General features: G+C 36.5%; 2 protein-coding genes and 1 gene segment (V, D, J or C); all 3 read right to left on the reverse strand.

The window, feature by feature from the left end:
- LOC125789903 (NLR family CARD domain-containing protein 3-like) overlaps positions 1–26,578 on the reverse strand; it is a 335,798-nt gene that overhangs the window by 153,831 nt on the left and 155,389 nt on the right. The gene's annotated exons all lie outside the window — the stretch shown is intronic.
- On the reverse strand, positions 9,511–10,221 carry LOC111190465 (probable non-functional immunoglobulin kappa variable 6D-41). The segment is given in 2 exon segments: positions 9,511–9,845; positions 9,972–10,221. Coding segments are annotated over 2 exon segments (384 nt in total).
- The window catches only part of LOC103029152 (NACHT, LRR and PYD domains-containing protein 3-like), a 442,571-nt gene continuing 436,124 nt past the window's right edge, over positions 20,132–26,578 (reverse strand). The window contains exons 18-20 of the mRNA XM_049473016.1: positions 22,357–22,530; positions 21,222–21,395; positions 20,132–20,309 (exon numbers count right to left, since the gene is read on the reverse strand). Of these exons, the coding sequence (XP_049328973.1) occupies positions 20,132–20,309; positions 21,222–21,395; positions 22,357–22,530 (526 nt within the window). The remainder of the gene's footprint in view (positions 20,310–21,221; positions 21,396–22,356; positions 22,531–26,578) is intronic.

Below are 26,578 nucleotides of genomic sequence, written 5' to 3' on the forward strand. Positions count from 1 at the left end.
TGTTCCACCACTGAAACATTAAGACCTTACAGACATTAATAGATTTATGAAAGCATTTATCAGGAGAACAGAAGTGGAAAACCTAAGCTAAAGTTCTTAAAAGGTGAGAACTAAAAAGTTGTATCTGTTTCTTCAGGAAGCCAGTAGCGTTATTTCAGCAGAGGAGTCACAGAATATACTTAAATTTACATCCTGTACCTTTACTTTCAGTTTTATAAAGAATGAGAAAAGGATTACAGATAGTAGATGAAGCTATAGTATTTACCTCTGTGCCTCTTATCCAAAGTTCTTCATGATCTTCTCTCAACTAAACAGACGCTGCTATGAAGATGAAGATTTCAGCCAGTTTGATCTGGATTAGGTCCTCACCTAAAGTAAATAAAGGTGTTTTAACATTAAAGATGGGGGCGGAGTGGTATCATGTTTCTTGACCAAACAGAACACTTTTCACCTACCTGCCTAACTAGGTGAGACTCTGTCTGAACATGCAGCAGTATGCAGCACAGCCTCTCATTTACTTTCTTTATACTCAGGTAGTCTAACACGGCTTGACATTTTGTAATATTTAAACTACACAATAAACATTGCTACATATACTTATTTTCAGGAGAAACTATATTTTCTTTATATTGAGTCAAAATTGAATTGAATGAAATGACCAACAAAAATATATTAAGAAACTATTTTTACCTTAACTTTCACTGAAAATTAGGAAAGTCTGAAGTTCTCATTTCTTCCACTTTTCAGATTAGGTGTGTAAGTTCTGCTCTATGATACGACCTGCATTAAACTGTACTATGGTTTAGTTTTGTCCTACATTTAATCTAACTGCAGTTCTGTTCTTCCTTCCAACATGTTGAATTATCTCCCCAAATGATTTAAGGAATTTTATCCTGTTAGAGAATCTTCTGTGTTTTTGGGCTGAAAAACATCCTCAGACCCACAACTCCCCCCTCAGTACTGAGCTGTAGTGATTATTCACTCTGTACATGATGAGTTATGGGATATTAAACACTACAACATTAATTATTCCAGGATTATTGATCTGAGCTTGTTGTAATGCTCGTGTTTGACTGTAGAAACGTCCAGGTTGGAGTCAGAGTCTGATCCAGCTCATGCCTGTTTCTCATTGGTTGAACTGCTGCCAGTCAAAGTTAAAATAGGCCAGTTTATCCATCTTTATATAGGATATATCTGTATAATGTACTGAAACACATCTGTGGATTATCTGTGATTTAATGTATCAAATTGTGAGTTAAATGACATGATGAAATGAATGAACTGAAGTGTGTATAAAAATATTATATTTATATAATATATAATATTATATTAGTAGCTGTGCTTGCAAAAGTATTCAAACCCCTTGAACATTATACATTTTGCCATTGATTGCATTGGATTTTATTTAGGGGTTTTAGGGTAAAGTTTTGCACTTCACACTTTTCAGATTTTTATTTATTTAATTTTTTTTTTGTTCTTCAGAATCAGTATTATGAAGGGCATTTAATCAAAAGGACAACTGTAAGGTTAATCTTTTTCACACATTACGTTCTTCTAGAATATGGACTAACACAAAGTAATCAAACTATATGTACAATGGTTGGCTTAAGAAATTGTCAGTCTAGCTGAAACCTAGTTAAAATCCACCGGGACATGTTCCCACCATTCTTTAATCAGTCTGGAAACAAATCTTGAATGAGCAAGTCTAAAATTCATAAAGGTTTCTCTTTTTTCCTTGGAGTCTTGCACATCAAAGTTAGCCATGTTCTTTTTCTAGGATTCTTATAAGTTGAAGTTGATTATGTGTCTTGTTCCTGGTTAGAAGTTCAGTTGTGGGTTGTTCAATTTATATCACAAAAAAACAAGAGTTTTGGTTTATGTTTGAAGGTGTTCAGTGGATAAAGGGATGTGTGTGAATTTGGGAATACTGCTGGTGTTAAAGAAATTGTTTAGGTTGGATAATCAGTTAATAGTTGAGTTTAAGGCAAACTTTAATAAGTAATTTCCTTAATGTGTTCATTCAATGATGTCTGTTCAATATTACTAAAAGATTTAGAAAAAGGGGAAGGTCGTCCAGGTAACTCTCCGCCCACATGAAACGTGATTGGGTTTTTAATAGAATACCTACCTACAAGGGAACCTATCACAGATTTAGGATCAATGCGTCATTAGCGGTGTATCTTCAATAAGCCAGACAGCCGAGAGAGAGCTCAGTTCGTCCGTGGTTTTAGGAAGCAAGAAGAAGACTCTTTTAGCTTAAGGCTCTAGCTAGTGTCTTTTTCTATTATTTTTTCCTCTTAGTTTAAGATCAGAAGTTTTCTAGTTTTCTTAGCTTGTATAACGTAGTTTAAGCTGTCCTTACGGCGCACCAGCGCTGACTACACTAAGTTCAGTGCCTACTAACGGTACTACTGAATTAATTTCATTTAGAGATTGAGTTACCGTAGCGCTACAGAGCTTTCTACGGTCCATCGTTCATAATCAGTACTATACATCGCTCGCTAGACTCAGACGTGAAGAAAATCATGCACCAATCAGCAGTCCGGAGCGAGTCTCCCACTTGACATTGGAACCAAAGCCCAGCCTGCCACTCAAAAGTCCACCTGAGGGATCTACATTGGTCACCTGGACTGATTAACATCTTTCCTGGAGATCCACACCAGAGGTCCTTCTCGCGGTAGAGATGACACTGGTTGCAGAGGCCGGTCAACGCTAAGTGAGGTGCTGGTTAAATTTCTTAATTCTCTGGTGGCGTTCTGTTGGTCTGAGTTAGTTTGGGTTTTGTTTAAAGTTTCTTACTTATAGGCATACCTGGTTGAGGCTGCGGTGATTCCTACGTAAGCTTCATAGTTCTAACGTAACTGAGTTAATCCTGCATAGTTTTGTGTTTCATAGTACCCTATTAGTTTAGTTTTTGGGTTCCTCGTACGGACAGTATATAAGTTAGTTATAATCTTTGTTAATTTCCTAGTGTTTTTATAGTGGGACTAGTTATTCATATTTAGACTTGCTTTATGGTATAGTTACTCATCCTGGTACACCAAGTTTTCTGTTGTTTTTACTTTAAGTTTATCCCTTTATCAACTTGTATTGGTGTATGGTGTTTGGTGGTCTATTCATATGGAAAGGTTTGGTTGTAAGACATCTATCATTTGTGTGACTAAATTTCACTCTCACACTGTTATTTGAATTAGGACCGTTACCCAGCCATTCTAAGTATCTATGTGAGATTTTTGCTTTTAAATAAACATTGATTTAGCCAATTCCTGACTTAAGTGTGTTTCTCCAGTAAAAATCCTGTAAACACACACACACACACACACACACACACAATCAGACCAATCAGAGCACTCTCTCCACCTGCCTGCCTGAACAGGTGAGACTCTACCTGAACACACAGATTTATGCAGCTGATTCTCAGTGAAAGCTGAACACGGTCTGCTGAGGTGAAAAGACTACTTGAATATTTGATGCACAAACAGCAGGATATGTTCTGACTCTGGTATTCAGTAAATAATAATACATCACAGTTCTGATTAAATAACATCTTACTGAACTTTATCATCATTTTATCTGTTTTAGGAGATTCTCTCATTTACTTTCTGGAGTCTGGAGCCTCTCAGACAATACTGAGGTCGTCTAACACGGCCTGACATTTTGTAATATTTAAACTACATAATAAACACTGACCCATAAGTGATACATATGCTTATTTTCAGGAGAAACTTGGCTTCAGTAATGTAATAGCAGTAAGTATTTCCTTTATTTCTCTATATGTTGTTTACATTGAGTCAAAATTGAATTGAATTGAATGTCCAACAAAACTATATTGAGAAACTATTTTACCTCAACTTCCACTGGAAATTAGGGAAGTCTGAAGTTCTCATTTCTTCTACTTTCAGATTAGGTGTGTAAGTTCTGCTCTATGATACGACCTGCATTAAACTGTACTATGGTTTAGTTTTGTTCTACATTTAATCTAACTGCAGTTCTGTTCTCCCTTCCAACATGTTGAACTATCTCCCCAAATGATTTAAGGAATTTTATCCTGTTAGAGAATCTTCTGTGTTTTTGGGCTGAAAAATGTCCTCAGACCCACAACTCCCCCCTCAGTACTGAGCTGTAGTGATTATTCACTCTGTACATGATGAGTTATGGGATATTAAACACTACAACATTAATTATTCCAGGATTATTGATCTGAGCTTGTTGTAATGCTCGTGTTTGACTGTAGAAACGTCCAGGTTGGAGTCAGAGTCTGATCCAGCTCATGCCTGCTTCTCATTGGTTGAACTCCTGCCAGTCAAAATTAAAATAGGCCAGTTTATACATCTTTATATAGGATATATCTGTATAATGTAGTGAAATACATCTGTGGAGCAGTGCTCCTTGGGATGCTTAAAGGTCACCTTCCGTCGTTTTTTCTTTCATTTTAAAATGAAAGTATGAATGAATGACATGTGAGCCGTTTTTGTAAAAAAAAAAGTGCTCAGGTGTCTCTGTATAGCTCTTTTTTAATGGACTGTTTTAGGGGTGTGTCCAAAATGACCGGATTCCAGCTTTGCTCATGAATATTCATACATGCAAACAGCATGCAAATATCTCTCCTCTGATTGGCTAGGAGCACTGCGACGCCCCTCCACCGCTCTGCCGCTCACTGCCTCCCACCTCCTAACTGATGAGCGGTGATGTTGCGTCGCTTCAGCTCCGCCTCTGGGAGTTTCTCGAGCCAAGGTGGGCTGGTCTGTGAGTTTCTGCCTACGTAGGCAGAAAGATAATTCAAAATTCACCCGTTTTTCGGAGGGGGGGAGGGGGGATTTCTTTGCTTAGCTCCTGCAGACAATGGGGGCTGCAAAACAGTTTAATGTGCAGGTGTACACATTCAACTCGGAGAGACCTACTGTATTCCACAAAAAACAAGAAAAATCGGATTTTCGCGGAAGGTGACCTTTAAAGCTTAAAAGGAGGTGTTTTTATAACCTAACCCTGCTTTAAACTTCCTCTCCACAACTTTATCTCTGAACTGTCTGGTGAGTTCTTTGGTCTTCATGATGCTGTTTGTTCACTAGTGTTCTCTAACAAACCACTGAGGCCTTCACAGAACAGCTGCATTTATACTGAGACTAAATTACACACAGCTGGATTAACTCTATTAACTCATTAAGTGACTTGTGTAGGCAATTGATTGCACTGGATTTTATTTAGGAGTTTCAGAGTAAAGGGGTCTGAATACTTTTGCACGTCACACCATGTATCATTTTCGTTTGACTTCAAAGTTGTGTGCTACTTTGTGTTGGTCTATCATTTAAAATCTAAATAAAATACATTTAAGGTTGTGGTTGTAAGGTGATAAAATGTGAAAAAGTTCAAGGGGTATGAACACTTTTGCAAGCCACTGTAATTATTATAATTATTTCATTAGGATAATAACATCTGTACTGTATGATACCATATTAAAATTACAGCAGTGTCACATTTCAATATGTTAATAATATATTCACCATAAATCATCCTAGTAGTTAAAGAGATAATCATTAATAACTGTATAATAACTGTGTAATAACTGTATAATAACTACTATACTACAGAACAGCTGAACAGCCAGTGTAATAATTAGCATTATGTGTCTCAGTATTTTTAATGGTAGAATCACAGATACCACATAACTATGTCTATAACTATAAACTACAATAGTAAAACTATGGCAGCATCATTAATTAAACATAGTGATCATAAGGAAGCACAGTAGTTCAGAGTAATGTTATGGTTATATATGCAATAACTATAGTTACTATATAAAATCATAGTAAAACCATAGTAATTCTTTTGTAAGAGTAACTAAGAGCTAGATTAATTTAATAGATTAATGATGAGCTTCCAGCAGCTGATCAGCCAATAGACTGCACTAGAAAATCAACACATAGAAACAACAGTAAAATAAACTAAACACTGCACTTTATTAATATATGAAATAAACAGGCAGCATTAATGCTAAAAGTCTCTCTTTACACTGCAAACATGATCATTACAGACAGTAGCTGTGAGGGAGAGCTGGCATCCCCCCACAGGAGGGAGGCAGAGAGCCACCACTCAGCCTGAATCCAGACCTGCTGCTAGACTGGTTTCCACCACCAGAGGGAGACAGAGAGCTTCCTCTTATCTCATCATTCATCATCTGCTCCACATGAGCTCTGGTCTATTTACAGTTTTTTACAATCACTAACATGCTTTTATCTGATCTGTATTCGCATTTTCATAACTCTAAATACGCTTAACTCAACATCTGTCTGTTGTGGACTAAACTGTTCATACAGTTCATGTAGCGATCACACAATATGTATTCAATTAGCATGTTTTATACATGCTTACATTTTATTAACAAACTAAATTATCCACTAACACAGTTCTGGATTTTTCTTATCTTATTTACAATTGCTTTAATACAGCATGCTAAAATTACATATCTCATGTTACAAACCTTAAATACAGTATATAACTGCTGTTTTTACAACAATATCATGTGTAAATCTATTATAACTAATATACAATTTTCAATCTACACATTATTAATAATAAATAAAAGAATATGACAAGCCAATCAGAGCTGGAACTGGATTTTATCATTAGACATAATGCTGTCAGTGACATGAACACATAAAAAAGGGGATTTTTGTTTTGGACTGAGTGTGGCCAGTGTAGCTATTGGAGCTCATACAGAGAGAGAGAGAGAGAGAGAGAGAGAGAGAGAGAGAGAGAGAGAGAGAGAGAGAGAGAGAGAGAGAGAGAGAGAGAGAGAGAGAGAGAGAGAGAGAGAGAGAGAGAATATCTCTGGATGGAGGGAAAGTAATAGTTACTCCAGGAAAAGGTGGAGTTAAACCAGGACAAGGGAGAGAGGAAGAGTTGGGTCAGGATAAGGAAGAGGAACAAAGGTGCCAAAAGTATTTACATTCATTACTCTGTAGGTAGAAGTATAGATACTAGAGTTTAAAATATAAATACTTCTGTAGAAGTTGAAGCATCAACTCAAGTATCAACTTTTACTCAAGTAAAAGTGTAAAAGTTCTGTTATCAAAAATACAGTAAAAAGTATAAAAGTTAAAGTAATGGAAGGGAAAGTTTAGGCCACGCCACAGAGTCCTATAGTGCACTTTTTATTCTACTCTATAGTTCTATAAAATAAATATCACTCAACAACTTTTAGACAATATGTTGCTCACATTTGATACTCAAGTATTTTTATATAAAAACAATCATGATGCTGTTTCTGTAATGTCAGTAGCTTTTATTATTTTAACAGTGGTTGCACTGTGATTGACTATACGTAGCTCTGGAACAGAGAACATGCGTTCTTGTGTTTTGAAAGAATTAGTTGATGTTAAATCAGGTTTTTGTGTTTTTGTGACGACAAAATGTGCTTTTGTGCAGGAAATGAACTGTTTGGTTAATTGTATGAGGGAGGTGTGGTGCTGTATTTAGAGTTTAGATAAAGTAAAATCTAAAGTACTGGTAAATGCTTCTCAGCAGTTGTAAAATAGAAACTGTAAGGAGAGCTCTCTGTGTTTCTGAAGTGTTGTTAGTAAAAGTAGAAATGATTCAGTAAATTTCCCCCAGTCTGCCTCTAATTACTGACTTTATTTCAGCAGTAAAAGATCTGTTCTTGACTGGAGTCTCTCGGTGCAGCACTTTCACTGTGGTTCTCATTCTCATGCTGAACAATCATTGATGGATTCTCTTCTTTGTGTTTATGAACATTACAATCTCCAACCGCTGTGTTTTACCCCAAGTGCACAAAATCATCATCATCACATAAGTCTGGATGCAGCTTTGTTCTACAGATGTGAGAAAAGGGAATTAAATCTGTTAATATCAGAGTCAGAGGACTTTCTCTGCTGGAGTAAAATTTAAAGTTTAAATCTACTGTAGTTTTAGTAGTTTTAACTGGTTTTCTATTGAGGGTTTTTGTTGAAGTCTAGAGTCAAATGTTTGGAGCTGAATTTGATTTGGAAGCTGCACATTTTCCCATCAAACATGTTTTAAGGTTTTTAAGTTTTCATTAGTTATTAGTCTGAGAAACTCTGATTAATTCTACACTTTTAAAAGTCTGGGTTTAGGCTTTATGAAGTTTGGTATGTGCTGGTCTGTTGTGGAAGGTGTGATCTGGGTGTGATCTGGGTTTAGATAGTTTAATACTTTAATATGATTCTTGTTGGATCATTAATAAAACAGTGGGATCTAGAGTTTGTAGATGACGCCATTATTAAAATAGAAAAGTGCATTTCCTGAAGGAAACACAGGATGGTTGCGCAGCTATGGTCGTTTCTATGATTTTGCAAGGCGCTTTCTATGGTGTCTGTGGTTGCTAGGTGGTTGCTAAGGCATTGCTATGGTATCCATGGTGGTTGCTATGATGTTGCTAAGCAGTTGACAGGTGGTTGCTAAGGCATTGCTATGGTATCCGTGTTGGTCACTATGATGTTGCTTAGCAGTTGCTAAGGCATTGCTATGGTATCCATGGTGGTTGCTATGATGTTGCTAAGCAGTTGCTAGGTGGTTGCTAAGGTCTTGCTAGGTTGTCGCTAAGGCATTGCTATGGTATCCATGGTGGTTGCTTTGGTGTTGCAAGGCATTTGCTAGTTGGTTGCTAAGGTGTTGCTAGGTGGTTGCTAAGGCATTGCTATGGTATCTGTGGTGGTTGCTATGATGTTTCTAAGCAGTTTTATAGGTGGTTGCTAAGGTGTTGCTATGATATCTGTGGTGATTGCTATGGTGATTGCTATGGTGTTGCTAGTTGGTTGCTAAGGTGTTGATAGGTGGTTGCTAAGGCATTGCTATGGTATCCGTGGTGTTGCCATGATGTTGCTAAGCAGTTGCTAGTACTTGCTAAGGTGTTGCTAGGTGGTTGCTAAGGTGTTGCTATGATATCTGTGGTGGTTGCTATGGTGTTGCTAAGCAATTGCTAGTTGGTTGCTATATATATATATATATTATAGAATCCAGTATTATGGTATTGTAGGTGTGTTTAGAGCAGGAGGTTTTTGTACAGCCAGTAAACCAGTCTGTACCACTTTACCTTACTTCTTTAGTGTATCAGAGCTGTTCTATTGAGGTAATATCTAGTGAAAATATGGGATAAACTCTACCCAAACAACATGAGTACAAACTATTAGCTCAGAGTTATTGAGTGGATAATTATTGAGGTTGTTTATTACAGTAAAATGTTGTTAATCTTGAATATTTAGTGAAGTACACTGACTATACTTATGTTTATCCCTCACCACACCAACAGAAACCTGTCCACCAGCAACAGATGAGCAGTAGGAGCACAAATAGCTCTAACAGAGTGTATCTGAAGTGCTGTATGAATGATGGCTCTGTGGTTGTTCATAGATATGTGTGTGTTGAGTTGTGTGCTGGTGTGGTGTGTGTTTCCTTTCCTCCACAGAGTGTGTGATTGTGCTGTTTCACATCCTCCCCCTCAGCACCTGCAGGGGGGTTTTGTACGACTGAATATCACTGTGTGAGAAACTTAAGCTTATAAGTGTTGTAATGATCCATCAGACAGTCTGTATCTTCAGTTTGGACTCCACTGATGGTCAGAGTGAAGTCAGTCTTGGATCCACTGCCACTGAAATGAGCTGGAATACCTGAGTGTAACTGGTTTGCGAGTTTAATCAGGAGTTTAGGAACTTCTCCAGGTTTCTGCAGATACCAGGATACACAGTCATATCTGCTGCTACAGTCGTTGTGGACAGCAACATTAGCATTACAGCTGATGGAGACTGTTTCTCCTGGAAGAGCAGATTTAACTGCAGGAGTCTGAGCGATGGTGGCCTGACCTCTGGACTCTGTGACGACATAAGAAAACAGAAGAAGGAACAGAGACTGAGTTCAAGACCATCATTAAGGTTTTTATACTTTACTGAATTGAACATCATTTCTATTGTAGTTCAGTCTGCTGGCTGAGGTCTTACCTTGAGTCCAGAAGATCAGAGTCCAGATGAAGATGGTGATCAGGGTCATGGATGCTGTGGGTGAAGTTTGTGGAGCAGCAGCTCTTAGTCATGAAGTGTTAAACTCACAGGACTATAAATACACAGAGAGCACTGAAGCATCATGGGCTGATAATGCAAAGTGGAACCTCTCTATGGAATCACTGGCACTGCCCTGAGAATATAAATCATATTAGTTACATTAATAATAAAATTATTTCTAACATTTCTTCAATAAGCTAAGAAAAAAACAGAATTCCAACCACTAAAGTACGTCTCTCAGTAGAAACCATGTCAGGAGGAAACGTCTCAGAACTAGAGCTGTACCTGAATCAGATTCTGCTGTTTAGTATAAATATATTTTACTATTTGTTCATGTTGTTTTCTCTAATATTATTATCTAGCCTTCAGAAAATTCTGGTGTCTGAGTTTCAGTGCTAAGTTTCACCACATTAAGATATTAAGACATATTTTTAAACATTTAAAAATTACTAAAATTGATGCAGCACATGATTAATTATCAGAATTGCAGCCTAGTTTTAATCACCAACATATATTTCCAGCCCATCATAAACCAGTTCAGAAGGACAGATGAAACACATCTTCATCACACACTCACTTTAACAAACAATGGAGTGAGAAAGCACCATAAATTAACATATTAAGACTTTGATATTTTTATATTGTAGCTGGATCAAAAATAAAATGTTATGTAATTTATGTGAAATTTGTATTTACACTGTTATCAGCTGTTTCTTAACTAAAACAAACTGTTCAAGTGTAAAGTATGAACTGAGCCCTTCTAACAAAAAAAAACATATCTGCTATTTCTCTTTCAGGAGAAATCTATTATTTCCTTTATTTTAACATTAAAAAAAATATTTTTTATATTGTTTAGTTTATATTATCTACTGAGTTTAGTTCTTCGTCATAGTTAAAAGTTTATTTGCTCAATATTTATTCACCTAAAATAAAATAACAAAATTCTACAGAAAATGGAGAATGATATATTGTTATTTTATATGGAAAGTCTTAACTGTGATTAAAAACATTAAATCAATCTTTATTTGGTTAACTAAACTTTATCAGTGAACAGTTAATATTACTTATATTTATAAGAGTAACATACTTTTAGAAATATATAATACTATTTCCTACATATATATTTGTAATTTATAGCTCTGTATATTTGGAATGGGTGTTGGATTAATTATGCTATATGGGCGAATTATCAGTTATGAACATCTTGTTTTAATTACCTATATTACTTATTAGTGTTTATAATCTATTCATTTGCTTTTAGTTTTATTACATTGTATTAGTTATCTTTTTATCATTGAATATTAATTGTTGTTTTTTGTCTTAATTGTTGTTCTTACTGTGTTTTATGTCCATCGCTATATTATTTAGAGAAAATAAAGGTTGATTGCTTAATTGATTTTTATGTTGTAGGAATTTTTGAAACCAGTACTTTACACTTTTACTTTAAGAGCAGAAATCCTTAAGTTGATACTTCAATTTCTACAGAAATATTTAAAATTCTAGTATCTATACTTTTACCTACAGAGTAATGAATGGTATTTTACACCATTTTGGTGGAATGCATTACTGTGAGATATATGTTGAATCATTGACATCTGAGGAAATCTGGAGAAAATTATTTTTAATAATGCAATATATACTGCAGCACAATAAAATATCGTAATGTGATTTATATTCTAATAATCTAATAATTTTTCTTTGTTTTTCAAAAATCCATTGATTCATATATAACTATTAGTTCTTTATTTCAGTTTAACCTGATTGAAGCCTTTAATTGATTAAATAATTTATTGAGTGATTCATTTATTACACTTTATCTTCTTTATTTCTCCGGTTAATATAGATATTATTAATGAGAATAGAGCGGATTAGCGCTGCTCCGCGGTGTAAACAGTGTGTAAGAGTGTTTTAATGCGCTGTAAACGGATATTTGTGGGGTTTTACTGTATAAACAGGTCAGTAGGAGGTGAGGTTGGGTAGTTAGGTAGTTATTTAGGTGGTGTTCAAAATACTGTCCCTCATACTCGCTGTTTCCAGCTGCGCGCGCCCCTCCCCCCCTGTTGTGTGTGTGTAAACCAGGGTTTGTTCACGTGCTGAGCTCATGCTCTTGCAGCTCAGGCACCAATCAGAGAGCTCAAGTAATTAGCCAGCATTGGGGCCACCTGGAGCTGCTCCTGTGCAGAGTTAGGAGATCGCAGGAGTGAACAGATATCAGCACAGCTAAGTTTGGATGTTTTAAGGATTTCAGACGGACATTTGTTTATCGTGCGTCCATGAGACTGTGAGTTTTATTTATGTGTTTGTGTCTTGACCTGTTTAGTGATGTATAGAACGCTGGTGTTTGTTTTGAAGTTAGTTTGTTGTTTGAGATTACCACTGTGTTTAGCTCAGTTTAGTTTTAATAAACAGTTAAATGTTGGTTAGATGTTAATTTCGATACCATAGCAGCATTATATTGTTTTGTATGCGGATAGACAGTGCAGTTTTGGTACTGTTACCTTGACTGTGTTGTATTGTCAATAAATTGTTAGTACAGATTTGTTAGTACAGATGTGAGATATAATTTAGTTATTATATAGCAGCTAAATCTTACTAGTAAACATTATTTCTTTTCACTTTATTCATGTTTTAATTGACATTCAGGATTTAGTTTGTGATGCACCCAATATTATTTGTTATATATTTGTTTATTGCATTAATTTAACAAGTGTGTATGTTTTCTTCATTTCTGTTAATAGAAACCACACACACATACATATGTCAATTGTTGAGTGATCAGTACAGTAACTGAGTGGCATGTTCACAAGGGTGTGTGAATAAACAGTTTTGGAACCTACATCTCCTTGTTCTTGTCGGACAAACTGAGGCGATTGCTGCTAACTAAATCAGCCCTAGCTTTCATCATTGTTGTGCTGACGTCAAGTTCAGCACCCCGTTTAACAGGTGGGTAAAGGCTGAACTCACCTCCGCTCAGCGGCGCTCCGCCCGTGATATTGTGATAAATGGCGCGGAAAGAGAGGAATCTAACGAGGTCCGCTCCGGTACCGAACACCAATATAAAGTTCATTAAAGCCGCAGCGCACAGCAGCGCGGGCCGCGCGCCCGGCCCAGCCATACTCATATTTATATTAAAACCAGAGACTGTAAAAAAAGATGGACGTCGTGTCACTGTTCCCATTCATTCAATGAAAATCAAGCCAAAATCTTCCACCATGTTGGCCAATCCTGACACCAGATTCTGCGCAGTAGAGTCCAGAGGAGGGAGAAAGAATGTGGAGAAACAGCCTACTCATTTAAATAACCACGCCCCTGAGGGCTGAGGTCACAGACTGCAGAGCGGGGCGGAGCGGAGCTGACGGTCTGTTATTGGTCCCGCCCATAACCAGCCCTTTTACATTAACCACACCTTTTTTGAATAGAGCTGAATAATGTTTTAAAAAACGAATTCTGTGGGGATATTAAAAAATGGCAATATAATCAGAGGTTACACTAGCTGCTGCATTTAAATAAAGGAGGTAGAATTACAGTATATTAGAAAAAAAAACGTGATTGAAAGTTGTCTGTTTTGCCATTGAAACCTATGGGGATGGGTGGGGTTACACAGCTTTCTGCAGCCGAACAGCAGGTGCCCGACCTGTGGTGGCTTCACTTTTGAGAGATGATGCTCTGTCCAGCTATATACAGCCTATGATTCAAACACTGCCGCTTCCGGTTACAGCAGCACCTGCAGTTACACACAGCGGCCACACGGTGCCGCCAAAGACCGGTTTACACAGAATATATATCGCTTTTTGCATAATGAGGCATGAATAAACTACAAATTATAATTACTAATAGTAACTATCATTTTTAATATATACACTATAAATAATATCAGCATCAATAGATAAGAATATCTCACTTAATACAAAACGTTCAAAAATATACACAAGAAAATCTATCTGTAAATATACACACATCATTGCAGATGATAAATAAAAAGTATTTAAATGCATTACAATGTAACAGATAAAAGGTTACAGCCAGAGTGGCTTAAATATTTTATAAACTCTGATTTTGCTCAATTGTCCCTATGATAAACCCATTAATTTTGGATTAACTCAGGAGCACCTTTAGTGTCTAAAAACTGTAAAGCAATTCCCCAGTGGGTATTCTCCTCTGTATTCATTCTCAGTTTTTTTTTTCATTAGCTGAGTAACACCAGAAAACATAGAGACAAAAACTGAATGCCAGGTGCAGCTGTAAGCCTGATGTTTGTTTTAAATTCCTAACTAATTTGCATTCATAAGTAACACCACTTTCAGGCTAAAACTATAGGTAAGGCTATGCTAATGGTGAATAAACTGTTTAATTCAGACACTTGTGCTGTCTAAATGAAATCATGCTGTCTCCCTAATCATAAACCGATGTACATTTTGGGGATGCCTTGCTCTCTTAAGGTTAAGGAATTTGTTTGTTTGTTTTTTTTGTTTGGATAATTGTGTTTGCAGGCTACCAGGCTAGTAGTTAGCTTACCCCATGCATTTATAAACAGATTGTTTTTTTTTATGTTGCACCAGTAAATGGCCATATTTCTTAAGTGCACTGAATGCATTCTCTGTAGTGTTTAACAATAAATAGTTTAAGTTTAATATGTTGAGTATTTTACTTTCAGAAACATAATATACATTAGAATCTTTAGTGGAGTTTTGGAGTTATGTTTGTTATGTTTGTGTGTTTACTATAGTTGGCTCCAGAGGTAGGTGGAATTTACTCTCCTGGTGTTGGGGTCAAAGGTGGATTTAGGGCTCTGCTAGCAGAGCCACTGTTTTAAGAGAGAAACACTGCTTGTTGGGTCATTTTTACTTGTTTATTAAGTAGGAAATGTTGTCCCACTCTTGTAAAAAGGCCAGTGGAGCACCACCCCTTTAATGGTTCCTGCTTTCAGATTGCTTATTAACTCTCACCCAATCAGGCAAATAAATTCAGTGCACAGGTTAAGAGATTGTCAGCTGCTCAGGAGATTTGGTGTGCGTGCAATAATTATTATTTTTAGCATTGTCCTAAGGGATGTTTGTACGCTGCATATTTGTAAAGACGTTTCAGAGGAATATTCATGAGCGTAGGAAGTGACGTAGCTGTTCCTAGGACACTTCCGTTTAGGGGTAAACAGCGTTCAAAACAGTGGACGTATCTTAATTTAACATGAACGCAAACTTCACCTTATCTGAGAGTCACAAACATTGAAAATCAGGTCAAATTGTTCTTTAAAGAAGTAAACTATGGAGGAAATGACATAAGTATAAATAAATACACATATAAATGTATAAATATATAAATAAATTAATTAATAAATAAATTAATGTTAAAATGAATATATAAATAATTAAATACATGCACAAATAATTGTATAGGTAAATAAATAAATTAATAAATACATTTCTCATTTATATATTAATTTATATGTGCATTTATTTATGTCAACATTTATTTATTTATTCATTTATTTATTTCAACATTTATTTATACTTATGTTATTTTTGATCCTCCATAGTAAACACGCCTGCTTTCGTTTTTCACACTGCTGACCTGCCATGCAGTTACAGTGTCCGTGTTGTGTTGTATGTGTTGGATAGCATCTGACTCGCTACAACCACATCATACACTATAGTGATGCTTCTCTTCTACAGGAACAAATATTCACAACTTTTCCACTGAGAAAGTAATTAATTATATGCGTCCAAACTGCAGTACGCTTTCACTGCCTCTCTGGTGTAAACACACTCCGTTTCAACGAGGTAGGGATGCACATCTCGGTAGGTCACCAATGGCAAGCGTTTTAAATCAGAGGAAAAAACTTCCCTCTTAAATCCTTATAAAAAGAATCAGGAGAAGAGGTTTGATCATTATTATCATTATTATCAAGAGGTTTGATCATTATTATCATTATTATCATGTTCGGGAGCGAAATATGCGCTTGTCATTTTGACAGCTGTATACTTGAAAATAATGCCACCGGAAGCGTCAAAGGAACAGACATGCGCAGTAGCTTTGTTATTGTTTTCCTCATTGAAATGGTCTATATGTTGAGCACTAAATGTTAAGAATACTAATCTAATGTGCAAAAATGTTAGGTAGTTGAGCTGGATTATATAACAATGTTTTACTGTACTGTAACATAGAGGTGGGGGCAGGATGCAAAGGCAAATCAGGTTTATTCTTTTTTGACATTACAAATCAAACAAAGAAATCGAAACAAAGAAATAAACACTAAGACTAAAAAACAAATGACTAAACATGATCCTTACAAACAAAGAAGTAAAAATAACTAACATGGAATCAAACAATATAGAGAAAACCAACCAGAACTGTGTAGACAAAAACAACTATAAACATCCTGACAGGGTTGAACAGGACGGAGTCAAACAAAAAGCACAACAGGCAACAAAGGGAGCACATGGGGTATATATACTCAGGGACACATTAGGGACACCTGTGGAAGCTATGAGAGGGTGGGGTAACAAATGAGACAAGAGGTTACAACACTAATGGCTAAGGCAGGGCTGGAGCGGAGACAGAAGGATAACCAAAACAATGCAATGTGCACAAAAAAGCACATGGCTAGGGACACAAGACAGGAAAACAGAGACAGACACAGGCTAAGGCGTGACAGTATTGTTATAAATTTGTTATTTTTATATCATCAGTGCTTAAATAAAACTGACCAAATGTACATTTGATTAGAAAAAGTATAAAACTGTTTAGCACATTTTGAATATGAATTCACTGTTCAAATAACTGTGGTATTTATAGTTATTAAGAATCTGCAGCTAATGGTCAAACTATGTCACAGTTTAGAATAATAAACATTGGAACTCAGAAGGTAAAACTTTATTGTTTAAGGACACACATATGGGTCTTTTAATGGTGCACAACAACAAAAATACTTAAAACATGTAGATAATGAATGCAGTAATATGGCTTTAAAACATGATTTATACAGTTGGATAATGAATACAGTAATAAAGCTTTACCAAATACTTGTAAAAGCTGGATAATGAATACAAAATGAGTAGGAGTAAAAAGTAATCTGAAAAATAATTACTCCAGTACAGTATTGTGGCAAGTATTGTGTGTGTGTTTCTGTCCTCCGGCTATTTTAGGAGGGGCCATGCAGAGTAGCAGGGTAGTCAGTTTGGCCACCTGGCCAGTATCTCAGAGCCAGAGCTAGTCTGTTTTCACTCTCCATGCATTAAATAAAGAGAGCCATTTCCTTGTGAAAATGCTTCTGTCCTCTGTGTCTCCTTGGCGGTCATTACAGTACAGATAACCTGGATCAGTGGTAAAAACTAAGTGATGAAGAGAGCAGGTCAGGTCTTTAGATGCTGTAGAAGAGAAAACAGGAAAGACTGGTCAGATATGGACACGCTTTTAAGTCTTAGAGAGTAATATATTCTCACTCACGGCTGTGAAGTTCATCCTGTGTTTAAAAGTTAAACAGGTTTGATTAAAGTTGATACAATATTTCCAGTGACTGTGAACCACAGTAACACACTCTGTTTCACACAGGTCTGTTTTCACCCTAAACTTTACTAACATAATGGTCTGATCTGGTTCGCTCTGCAGGTCAATCAAACACCTCCTCCCTTTAAAAAACAGGAAGTTCTTGGCCATGATGTGATGTAACCCACCTGACTCTCAGCTACAAACAGTGGTTGCTTATCATCACTGCCCAACCATGAACTCAGTTACAACCCAAACATACTGTTTTTATTTTATCCAATCAAAACCACCATTAATTAGAGCACTCTACCTGTCCACTCTATAACCTTAACAAGTTAACTTGAACCCAACTCTAAAACACTGTAGGTGACCATCAATTGTGTGTGTGTGTGTGTGTTTCAGAGAGAGTAATTCAGTAACTCACTATAGTGTCTCCAGTTTAAAGTGAGGATCCTTCTTTAGATCAAAGAGCAGCTTCTTTCCTGACTGTCCTGGATTATTGAGGCTCAGATTCATCACTATTAAGTGTGAGGGGTTTGATTTCAGAGCTGAGGCTAAAGCTGCACAGCCTTCTTCTGTAATACTGCAGTTCATCAGCCTGCAGAGAGAATGAGTGAAAAGTACAACAGATGAGTGTACAGTTATATTCACACACTAGGAGTGTAAAGGGAGACACTATCAATTAGGGCTGAACGATTTTGGAAAATAATCTAATTGCAATTTTTTATCTATAAATTGCGATTGCGATTTAAAATGCGATTATTTTTCAACAAACAGAAGCAATAAATCAATCTGTTTAATAATAAACAATGTCAGATTTATTTAAAGCACAGATAACAATAAAGCAAAAAAAAATATGTTTTTTTTAACCATTTGTTTTTTTTATGGAAAAATAAATAGATAAATAGCTTTTCCTTTTCACCATTTGTTTTTTATAGAAAAATAAATAGATAAACAGCTTTTCTTTTTCACAATTTTTTTATTAGAAAAAACAATAGATATAAAAAATTACTTACTGCTCTCCAGCTAGTAACATCAGGAAACATTAAAGTGCAAAAAACATAAAGAGAATCTGCTTTAACCAACTCGTTATTTTCTGTATTTGAAGATGCAGCACTGGTCGTTGGCATTTTAGCCTTGCAAATACCATACGAGGCTTTGTGGTGTTTTTTTTAAATGCTGAAAAAGGTTTGTAGTGTTACCTCGCATCGTAGTAACAGTAGCAAGGCACGTTTAGCACAATACCTGACGTTGAGCAGCAGCATCTTTTTTAAAGCAAAAGTAATTCTACACAACTGATGTGTTCTGTCGAACCTGAAGCCATTGTGCAACAAGGGCGTTTTCACACCTGTAGTTCGTTTCTAATAAGTTTGTTTACTTGGAGCGTTTTCTCGCTCTGTTCGGTCTGGTTTCCCATAGGCATAAATGTAAACGCACCAAAATGCGCATCAATAAACCACGCGAGCAGCCTGTGTCCTTTGATTGGTCAGAGCTGTCTGACAGGGGAGTACATTAAATATAAATATACAAAAAAAGTAAATACAGCGAGAAGATTTTGTGTTCCAGCTCAAATATCTGAGCTTTAACACTGAACGCTGCACTTTCAAACACAGTGTAGCGCAGATTTATACATAATAAACACAGTCACGCGGCTGTGAGCTGTGAATGCAGCGCGTGCATGGACACAGTGTTTGTTCATAGCTGTGGTAATTAGCGTTATCTGGCTAATATATCAGTTTAAACTGTGCTTGCTTTATCAGCAGTTTAGCTCAAATAAATGGCTTATATTTAATAGCTGGATCCGATCGAGACCGGATCACGTTCTCACCACAAGCGAACCGCTCCAGAGTTCGTTTGATACCGGACTGAGACCACCTCCTCTAGCTGGTCTCGGTCCGGTTCTTTTGATCCGCACCCGAGTGCGATTACTGTTTTCACACCTGCTCAATCAAACCGCACTAAAGTAACAGAGTTCGTTTTAACCGGACCAAAGCTGGTGTGAAAACGCCCTAAAGTGCGCTGTGTTGACTTCACTTCTCCACCTCCCTGCCTCCTGCTCCGGTTTGCTCCGCTCGTCCTCGGCTCGCTCCCAAGTCACGTGACCAGTCAAATCGCAGCCAGTGCGGTTAGAGAATCGCGTTTAAAAATATCGTGAGATTATTGCAAATGCAATTAATCGTTCAGCCCTAGTATCAATATGTAGAAGAATATTGCTACTCACATGATATGTCAAATCTCTGAGTTAAAGACAAATAAGTAAATCACTGTTACTTTGCATAGAAGAAAATTCTCTCCTATAGTGTTACAGAAACGACTTGATTTGAACACATGATATTTATGATGAAATGTGATTTGTGATGGCGTCATCAACTACATTCAGAAAGCTGAAGCTCTTCTCCAGGCTGATTTATTAGATTTTGCCTGATCAGGTAACAATTTGAATTTAAAAGCTAGTCATCTCAAATTCAGTGAGATCATGATCTACATGATCTATCAGGTATAAAGCAGACAGGAACGAAACTTTCAGCTTTTAAATCTGTGCTGAGAGTGTAGCTTTAACAACTGACGGAGGACGTCCTGTGAAGATAAGATGCTCTGTTTGTTGAATTTTGATGATCTTACTCCAGTATCTCCAGTTTACAGTGTGAACTCTTCAGTCCAGCAGAGAGCAGCTTCACTCCTGAATCCTGCAGTTTATTATCACTCAGATTCAGTTCTCTCAGAGTTGAGGAGTTTGAGCTGAGAGCTGAGGCCAGATCTGCACAGCTTTTCTCTGAAAAATTACACCCCAACAGCCTGAGAGAGAAATGATAATCCATTAGAAACACCAACATATAAACTCACATGCCCCTTACAATTCATGTAAAAATTGTATGTGATTATTCAGTGAATTAAAGTGTGTGATGCTGAAGATGATTTACATACTTGTATGTAAATGTTTTCCTCATGAATACATATACATATCCTCCACACACAGACTAACTCTAAATATGGTTAAGAAATCATTTTAAGTGATTAAAATGAAGTGAAAATCTGACATTTCTTTTGAAGTGTGATTCAACAGAATCATTTAAAAACATTGTGACTATATGAATTTTAACTGTTGGGTTTTCATCTTATTTTAGCTGAAGGGTACCAATTACCAGTGTCCATATTTGTTTTAAAAAAAGTCTTCCAGTTTCACTGTTAATAAAGTGGCTCATGGCTACATCTTCAAAATATTTTAGTTTTACAACATTTAAAAATATATTTCTCAATATTTATTTGGATGGGGTGATCAATAAATATAATAAGCATTAAAGCTAAAAAAGGAGGAAAAGGAGCAGGATCTTAAAGTAACCCTTTTGTTTAGAAGTAAATAAAACATAAATGGGAGAGGAAAAGTGTAGAACCCATAGTCAGAGCTCACCTTTTTAGGAGTGTTCAAGCACCAATTAATTGAGTGCCAAAACCCATAAAAGTGAGAGTAAAAAGTTATTGTAAAAAAAAACACATTGTCTTTGCTAAGCTGATTTTTTTAAGTTTAGAAAGTATAAAAAACATAGCAGTACCCCATTCCCTTCCAAATAATATTTTTCAATTTGTCTCCACTTCTCCACATAGAAGCAGAACCAAGCACACCTGATAAATTGTATTTGCTTATGAGATTATGTTTGTGTGTGTGTGTGAAGGTGAGATGCTCTGTTTGTTGAATTTTGATGATCTTACTCCAGTATCTCCAGTTTACAGTGTGAACTCTTCAGTCCAGCAGAGAGCAGCTTCACTCCTGAATCCTGCAGTTTATTATCACCCAGATTCAGTTCTCTCAGAGTTGAGGAGTTTGAGCTGAGAGCTGAGGCCAGATCTGCACAGCTTTTCTCTGAAAAATTACACCCCAACAGCCTGAGAGAGAAATGATAATCCATTAGAAACACCAACATATAAACTCACATGCCCCTTAGGAAGGAGTTTTGAATATATATATTCTATATCATATATATTACATAGAACAGTTCATGTAAAAATTGTATGTGATTATTCAGTGAATTAAAGTGTGTGATGCTGAAGATGATTTACATACTTGTATGTAAATGTTTTCCTCATGAATACATATACATATCCTCCACACACAGACTAACTCTAAATATGGTTAAGAAATCATTTTAAGTGATTAAAATGAAGTGAAAATCTGACATTTCTTTTGAAGTGTGATTCAACAGAATCATTTAAAAACATTGTGACTATATGAATTTTAACTGTTGGGTTTTCATCTTATTTTAGCTGAAGGGTACCAATTACCAGTGTCCATATTTGTTTTAAAAAATGTCTTCCAGTTTCACTGTTAATAAAGTGGCTCATGGCTACATCTTCAAAATATTTTAGTTTTACAACATTTAAAAATATATTTCTCAATATTTATTTGGATGGGGTGATCAATAAATATAATAAGCATTAAAGCTAAAAAAGGAGGAAAAGGAGCAGGATCTTAAAGTAACCCTTTTGTTTAGAAGTAAATAAAACATAAATGGGAGAGGAAAAGTGTAGAACCCATAGTCAGAGCTCACCTTTTTAGGAGTGTTCAAGCACCAATTAATTGAGTGCCAAAACCCATAAAAGTGAGAGTAAAAAGTTCTTGTAAAAAAAAACACATTGTCTTTGCTAAGCTGATTTTTTTAAGTTTAGAAAGTATAAAAAACATAGCAGTACCCCATTCCCTTCCAAATAATATTTTTCAATTTGTCTCCACTTCTCCACATAGAAGCAGAACCAAGCGCACCTGATAAATTGTATTTGCTTATGAGATTATGTTTGTGTGTGTGTGTGAAGGTGAGATGCTCTGTTTGTTGTATTTTGATGATCTTACTTCAGTTTCTCCAGTTTACAGTGTGGATTCTTCAGTCTAGCAGAGAGCAGCTTCACTCCTGAATCCTGCAGTTTATTATTACCCAGGTCCAGTTCTCTCAGATTTGAGGAGTTTGAGCTGAGAACTGAGGCCAGATCTGCACAGCTTTTATCTGATATATTACACCCATACAGCCTGAGAGAGAAATGATAATCCATTAGAAACACTGACATATAAACACACACAAACACCTTAGGAAAGAGGTGTAGTAGTATATTTTTGAGATAATTATGCTTTATTCCATATAGATATACAAGCCTGTTTTTTAATATACATTTAGTAACTAAACCCTTTATAATTATCAATCATCATAATCACCCCTTATTATTATTATTATTATTATTATTATTATTATTATTATTATTATTAGTCAGTGGATTAAAATAAGTGCAACTGAAGGTGTTGAAGTGAATTATTTCTTGCATCATTACAAACAAAACATTTGCTTATGCATAAATATGCATTCCAATAAAGTCCTCTGGTGAAGTCATGAATATGTTAGTTATGGATTTATGGTGCTGATAGCATATACTCAGCAAACACCACAGGAAGTCCGGTCAGACCTCTTGACAGACATCAATTCCGAATGAAGATTTATTAAAGCACACACACATCCAGTCTCAGCTGTGATATTAGCCATGTAGTAACAGCCGTGAAACCGTTAGCCGTGGTTTCTATAACAGTAAATTAAGACACTTACATAAAGGTAACAATTAAATGAAGATTAAGTTAACTGAGTAGTGGTGCAGTGAACCAAGTAATGGCACCTAGTCATTAAAGCCTACAGTTTTTATATTAAACATTTACTAAATACACTAAATGCACTGACTCTTGTGATTCAGCAGTTATACGTATAATACCAAGAGGTAATCTACTTAAACAACATATCAGCAACCTGATAACTGTCCTCAAAATTTACAAACGAAGATGAATGACAACTAGATAATTATGTAACCAACTACAAGATACAACAAGAAACACTCACACTCAAATGGACACACAGCAATAAAGGGAACTGAATTGTTTAGTCTCTTCTCCTGCAGTTCTCCTTTGGCTGTCACATGCGCTCTGACACTGATGTAGGGGCAGGTCTGGCTCAGAAAGAGTTTGTGAGCGACAGGTAATTAGGCCATCTGATTGGTGGAAAGTTATCAGTCTGATTTGGAGTGCCTTAAGACTGTCTGAGGGGAGACTGCAAACAGTGGCTGCGTCCAGAAACCCCAAAAGTGTCTCCTTTTTCCTACCGATCCTCCTCCTCTCCTCCGTGACCCGGAAACTGATTTCGTGACGCCATCTTGCCGCCTGTCCGAATACCGTAGGAGACGAAAGAAGCCGCTTAAAATTCTCCTGTAGTAGGCTTCCATTGAAGGATACATCAGTGTATCCTACTCCGGAAGACTTTTAAGGATTTTCCAATGACATCACTGCATCCACGCCCACAGAGCACGCGAAAAGCAGTGCGAGGAGCAGGCAATGCCCAAATATACATCATAAACATATTAATTAACTAGGTTCCTTATCTAATTATACAGCCAGTAAAGCACTAATATATGTTTTTGTTTAGATAAGCTGTATGTGTATATATATATATATATATATATATATATATATATATATATATATATATATATATAGATATATATATATATATATATATAGATAGATATATAGATATATATCTCACTGGCCAGAGATGCGGCCAAAATGCCTGGGAGTAAGCAGGATTTTATTGGAATATCTGAATATTTAGCTGTGTGACAGTAATGTTCCATTGATGCTGTTTCATCTAATATTTTTTCACTTCAACATGTATGCAAATTATAATATGTATTATTATATTTATTATTTATTAAGATTTGTTATTTGTTTTATTACATTCAATGAAATAATATTTTACTATTAAAATAATTTAATATTTACATATGCAACCTTCATCAATGGCTAATCAGGCTGCACTTTGAAGCTTGATCTCTAGAATTTGGAATTGTGTTTATTGATCTCTCGTTTTTATTTTTGTATGTGGAGCTTTATTCAGAAGCTGTGATTGGCTGGGCAGTATCCGGCATGTGCTAAAAGTGAGCGTTGTGATTGGCTCAGTTCATCGGTAGTCAACATCCTATGTAAAAGGGATCAGCTGTCCCATTTCCCCAATTACAGCTCCTTCCCTCCATTCCTCCTCCTCCTCTCCTCTCCTCGATTCCTCCACCTTCTTCCGGGGTAGGAGAGGAGGAGTAGGAAAGGAGGAGTAGGAGAGGAGGAGTAGCAAAAGTTTCTGGACGCAGCCAGAGTGTTCAGTTGCTTTTTATGTGCACTCTATGCGCCTATGGAATCCTGGGTAATGATTGGTTAATCTTACAGGTGCAACAGGAGCCTACGTGGCCCACGCAGCTAGGGCATGGCCAGATTGCTGGACTGCACCATTTTAAACATCCACCATAACAAACACACACACACAGTTCCCTCTATTATTATTGTTTTGTAACTGATTCCTTTATTTCTAAATTGATTATCAGATCTTCAGACATAATCCATTGATCTAATAATAATAATAATAATAACAATAATAATAATTGATCTGAAGCTCACACTCAGGTTAAACTAACACTGAACACAGACATGCATGTACTTTAGTTTAGTTAAAAGAAGAACATGTTTACACAGAGAACATGCTGTAATGACATGGATCTTTTAGCCTACAGAAATATATCAAACTGGTACTTTAGTGCACATGTGCTGGGTGGCTGCTATGGGTTTTAAATTAGGTTTTATTTCTGGAAATGAGCAGATTGTAGCTGGTTTTCAAGTTGAACTTCTCGCTGATAGTTGTTGAAAGGCTGAGGACTGGTTAGATAAGAGACAGGCCCATGGTTCCTTAATAATGAAAACATTCAACTGCTTTTTTTTTAATTGTCTTTGAATAATTTCTTGGAAGAAATTATTTGATGATCTGAAACATTTAAGAGTGACAAACATCCAAAAATTAAGAAATTATAACACTTTCATAACAGTATATACACTCCTGATCAAAATCTTAAGACCAGCTAAAAAATTGCAAGAATTTGCATTTTGCAATATTGGATCTTAAAACGGTTGTAAGTAGAGCTTCACAGTGCTAAAGGAAGAAATCAGCGCAAGAGACAAAAACTTTTGAAAAGTAAATTTATTGAAAACAACAATTTAACTGAAATAGGCTGTTCATCAGCTGATCAAAAGTTTCAGACCATAGCTCAAACCCCCCCCCAAAAAACCCTCAAAACGGAAATCAAAGTGTCAAAAAATGGACTCAGTAGTGAGAAGCTCCACCATTCTTGTTGATCACTTCAAACAATCGTTTAGGCATACTTGATGCCAGTGTTTTCAGGAGGCTAGTGGGAACGTTGCTCCAAGTGTTGAAGATGGCTTCACGAAGGGCATCCACCGTCTGGAACTGATGTCCGTTTTTGTAAATTTCCCTTGCCATCCATCCCCAAATGTTCTCAATCGGGTTTAGATCAGGGGAACATGCAGGATGGTCCAAAAGAGTGATGTTATTTTCCTGGAAAAAGTCCTTTGTCAGGCGGGCATTGTGAACTGCAGCATTGTCCTGTTGAAAAACCCAGTCAATACCACACAGACGAGGACCCTCAGTCATGAGGGATGCCTGCTGCAACATCTCCACATAGCCAGCTGCTGTTTGACGCCCCTGTACAACCTGAAGCTCCATTGTTCCATTGAAGGAAAACGCACCCCAAATCATGATGGCGCCCCCCCCCCCCCACTGTGCCGTGTAGAAAACATCTCAGGTGGGATCTCCTTGTCATGCCAGTAACGTTGGAAGCCATCAGGACCATCGAGGTTAAATTTTTTCTCATCTTCCACCTTTCAATGTCCCATGTTTGTTGCACCCTTGCAAAGTCCAAACAGGCAATTTTGTGGCGCTGAAGAAGACATGGCCTTTGAAGGCGTTTTTTTATTCCTGAAGCCCTTCCCTCGCAGATGTCATCTGATGGTTATAGGGCTGCAGTCAGCACCAGTAATGACCCCCCCCCCCCCCATGAATCAACTGTGATTAACTACATTTTGAATTTCACTAGTAGCCACAACCAGGTCTGATTACTGCCAATCAGTTAAATAGAACCTGTCTGACAACATGAAGCAGATGAAAGATCTAAAAAAGCAACACATCATGCCCCGATCTGGAGAA

This window comes from Astyanax mexicanus, unplaced genomic scaffold (genome assembly GCF_023375975.1).
Source record: "Astyanax mexicanus isolate ESR-SI-001 unplaced genomic scaffold, AstMex3_surface scaffold_32, whole genome shotgun sequence".
Classification (NCBI taxonomy): domain Eukaryota; kingdom Metazoa; phylum Chordata; class Actinopteri; order Characiformes; family Acestrorhamphidae; genus Astyanax; species Astyanax mexicanus.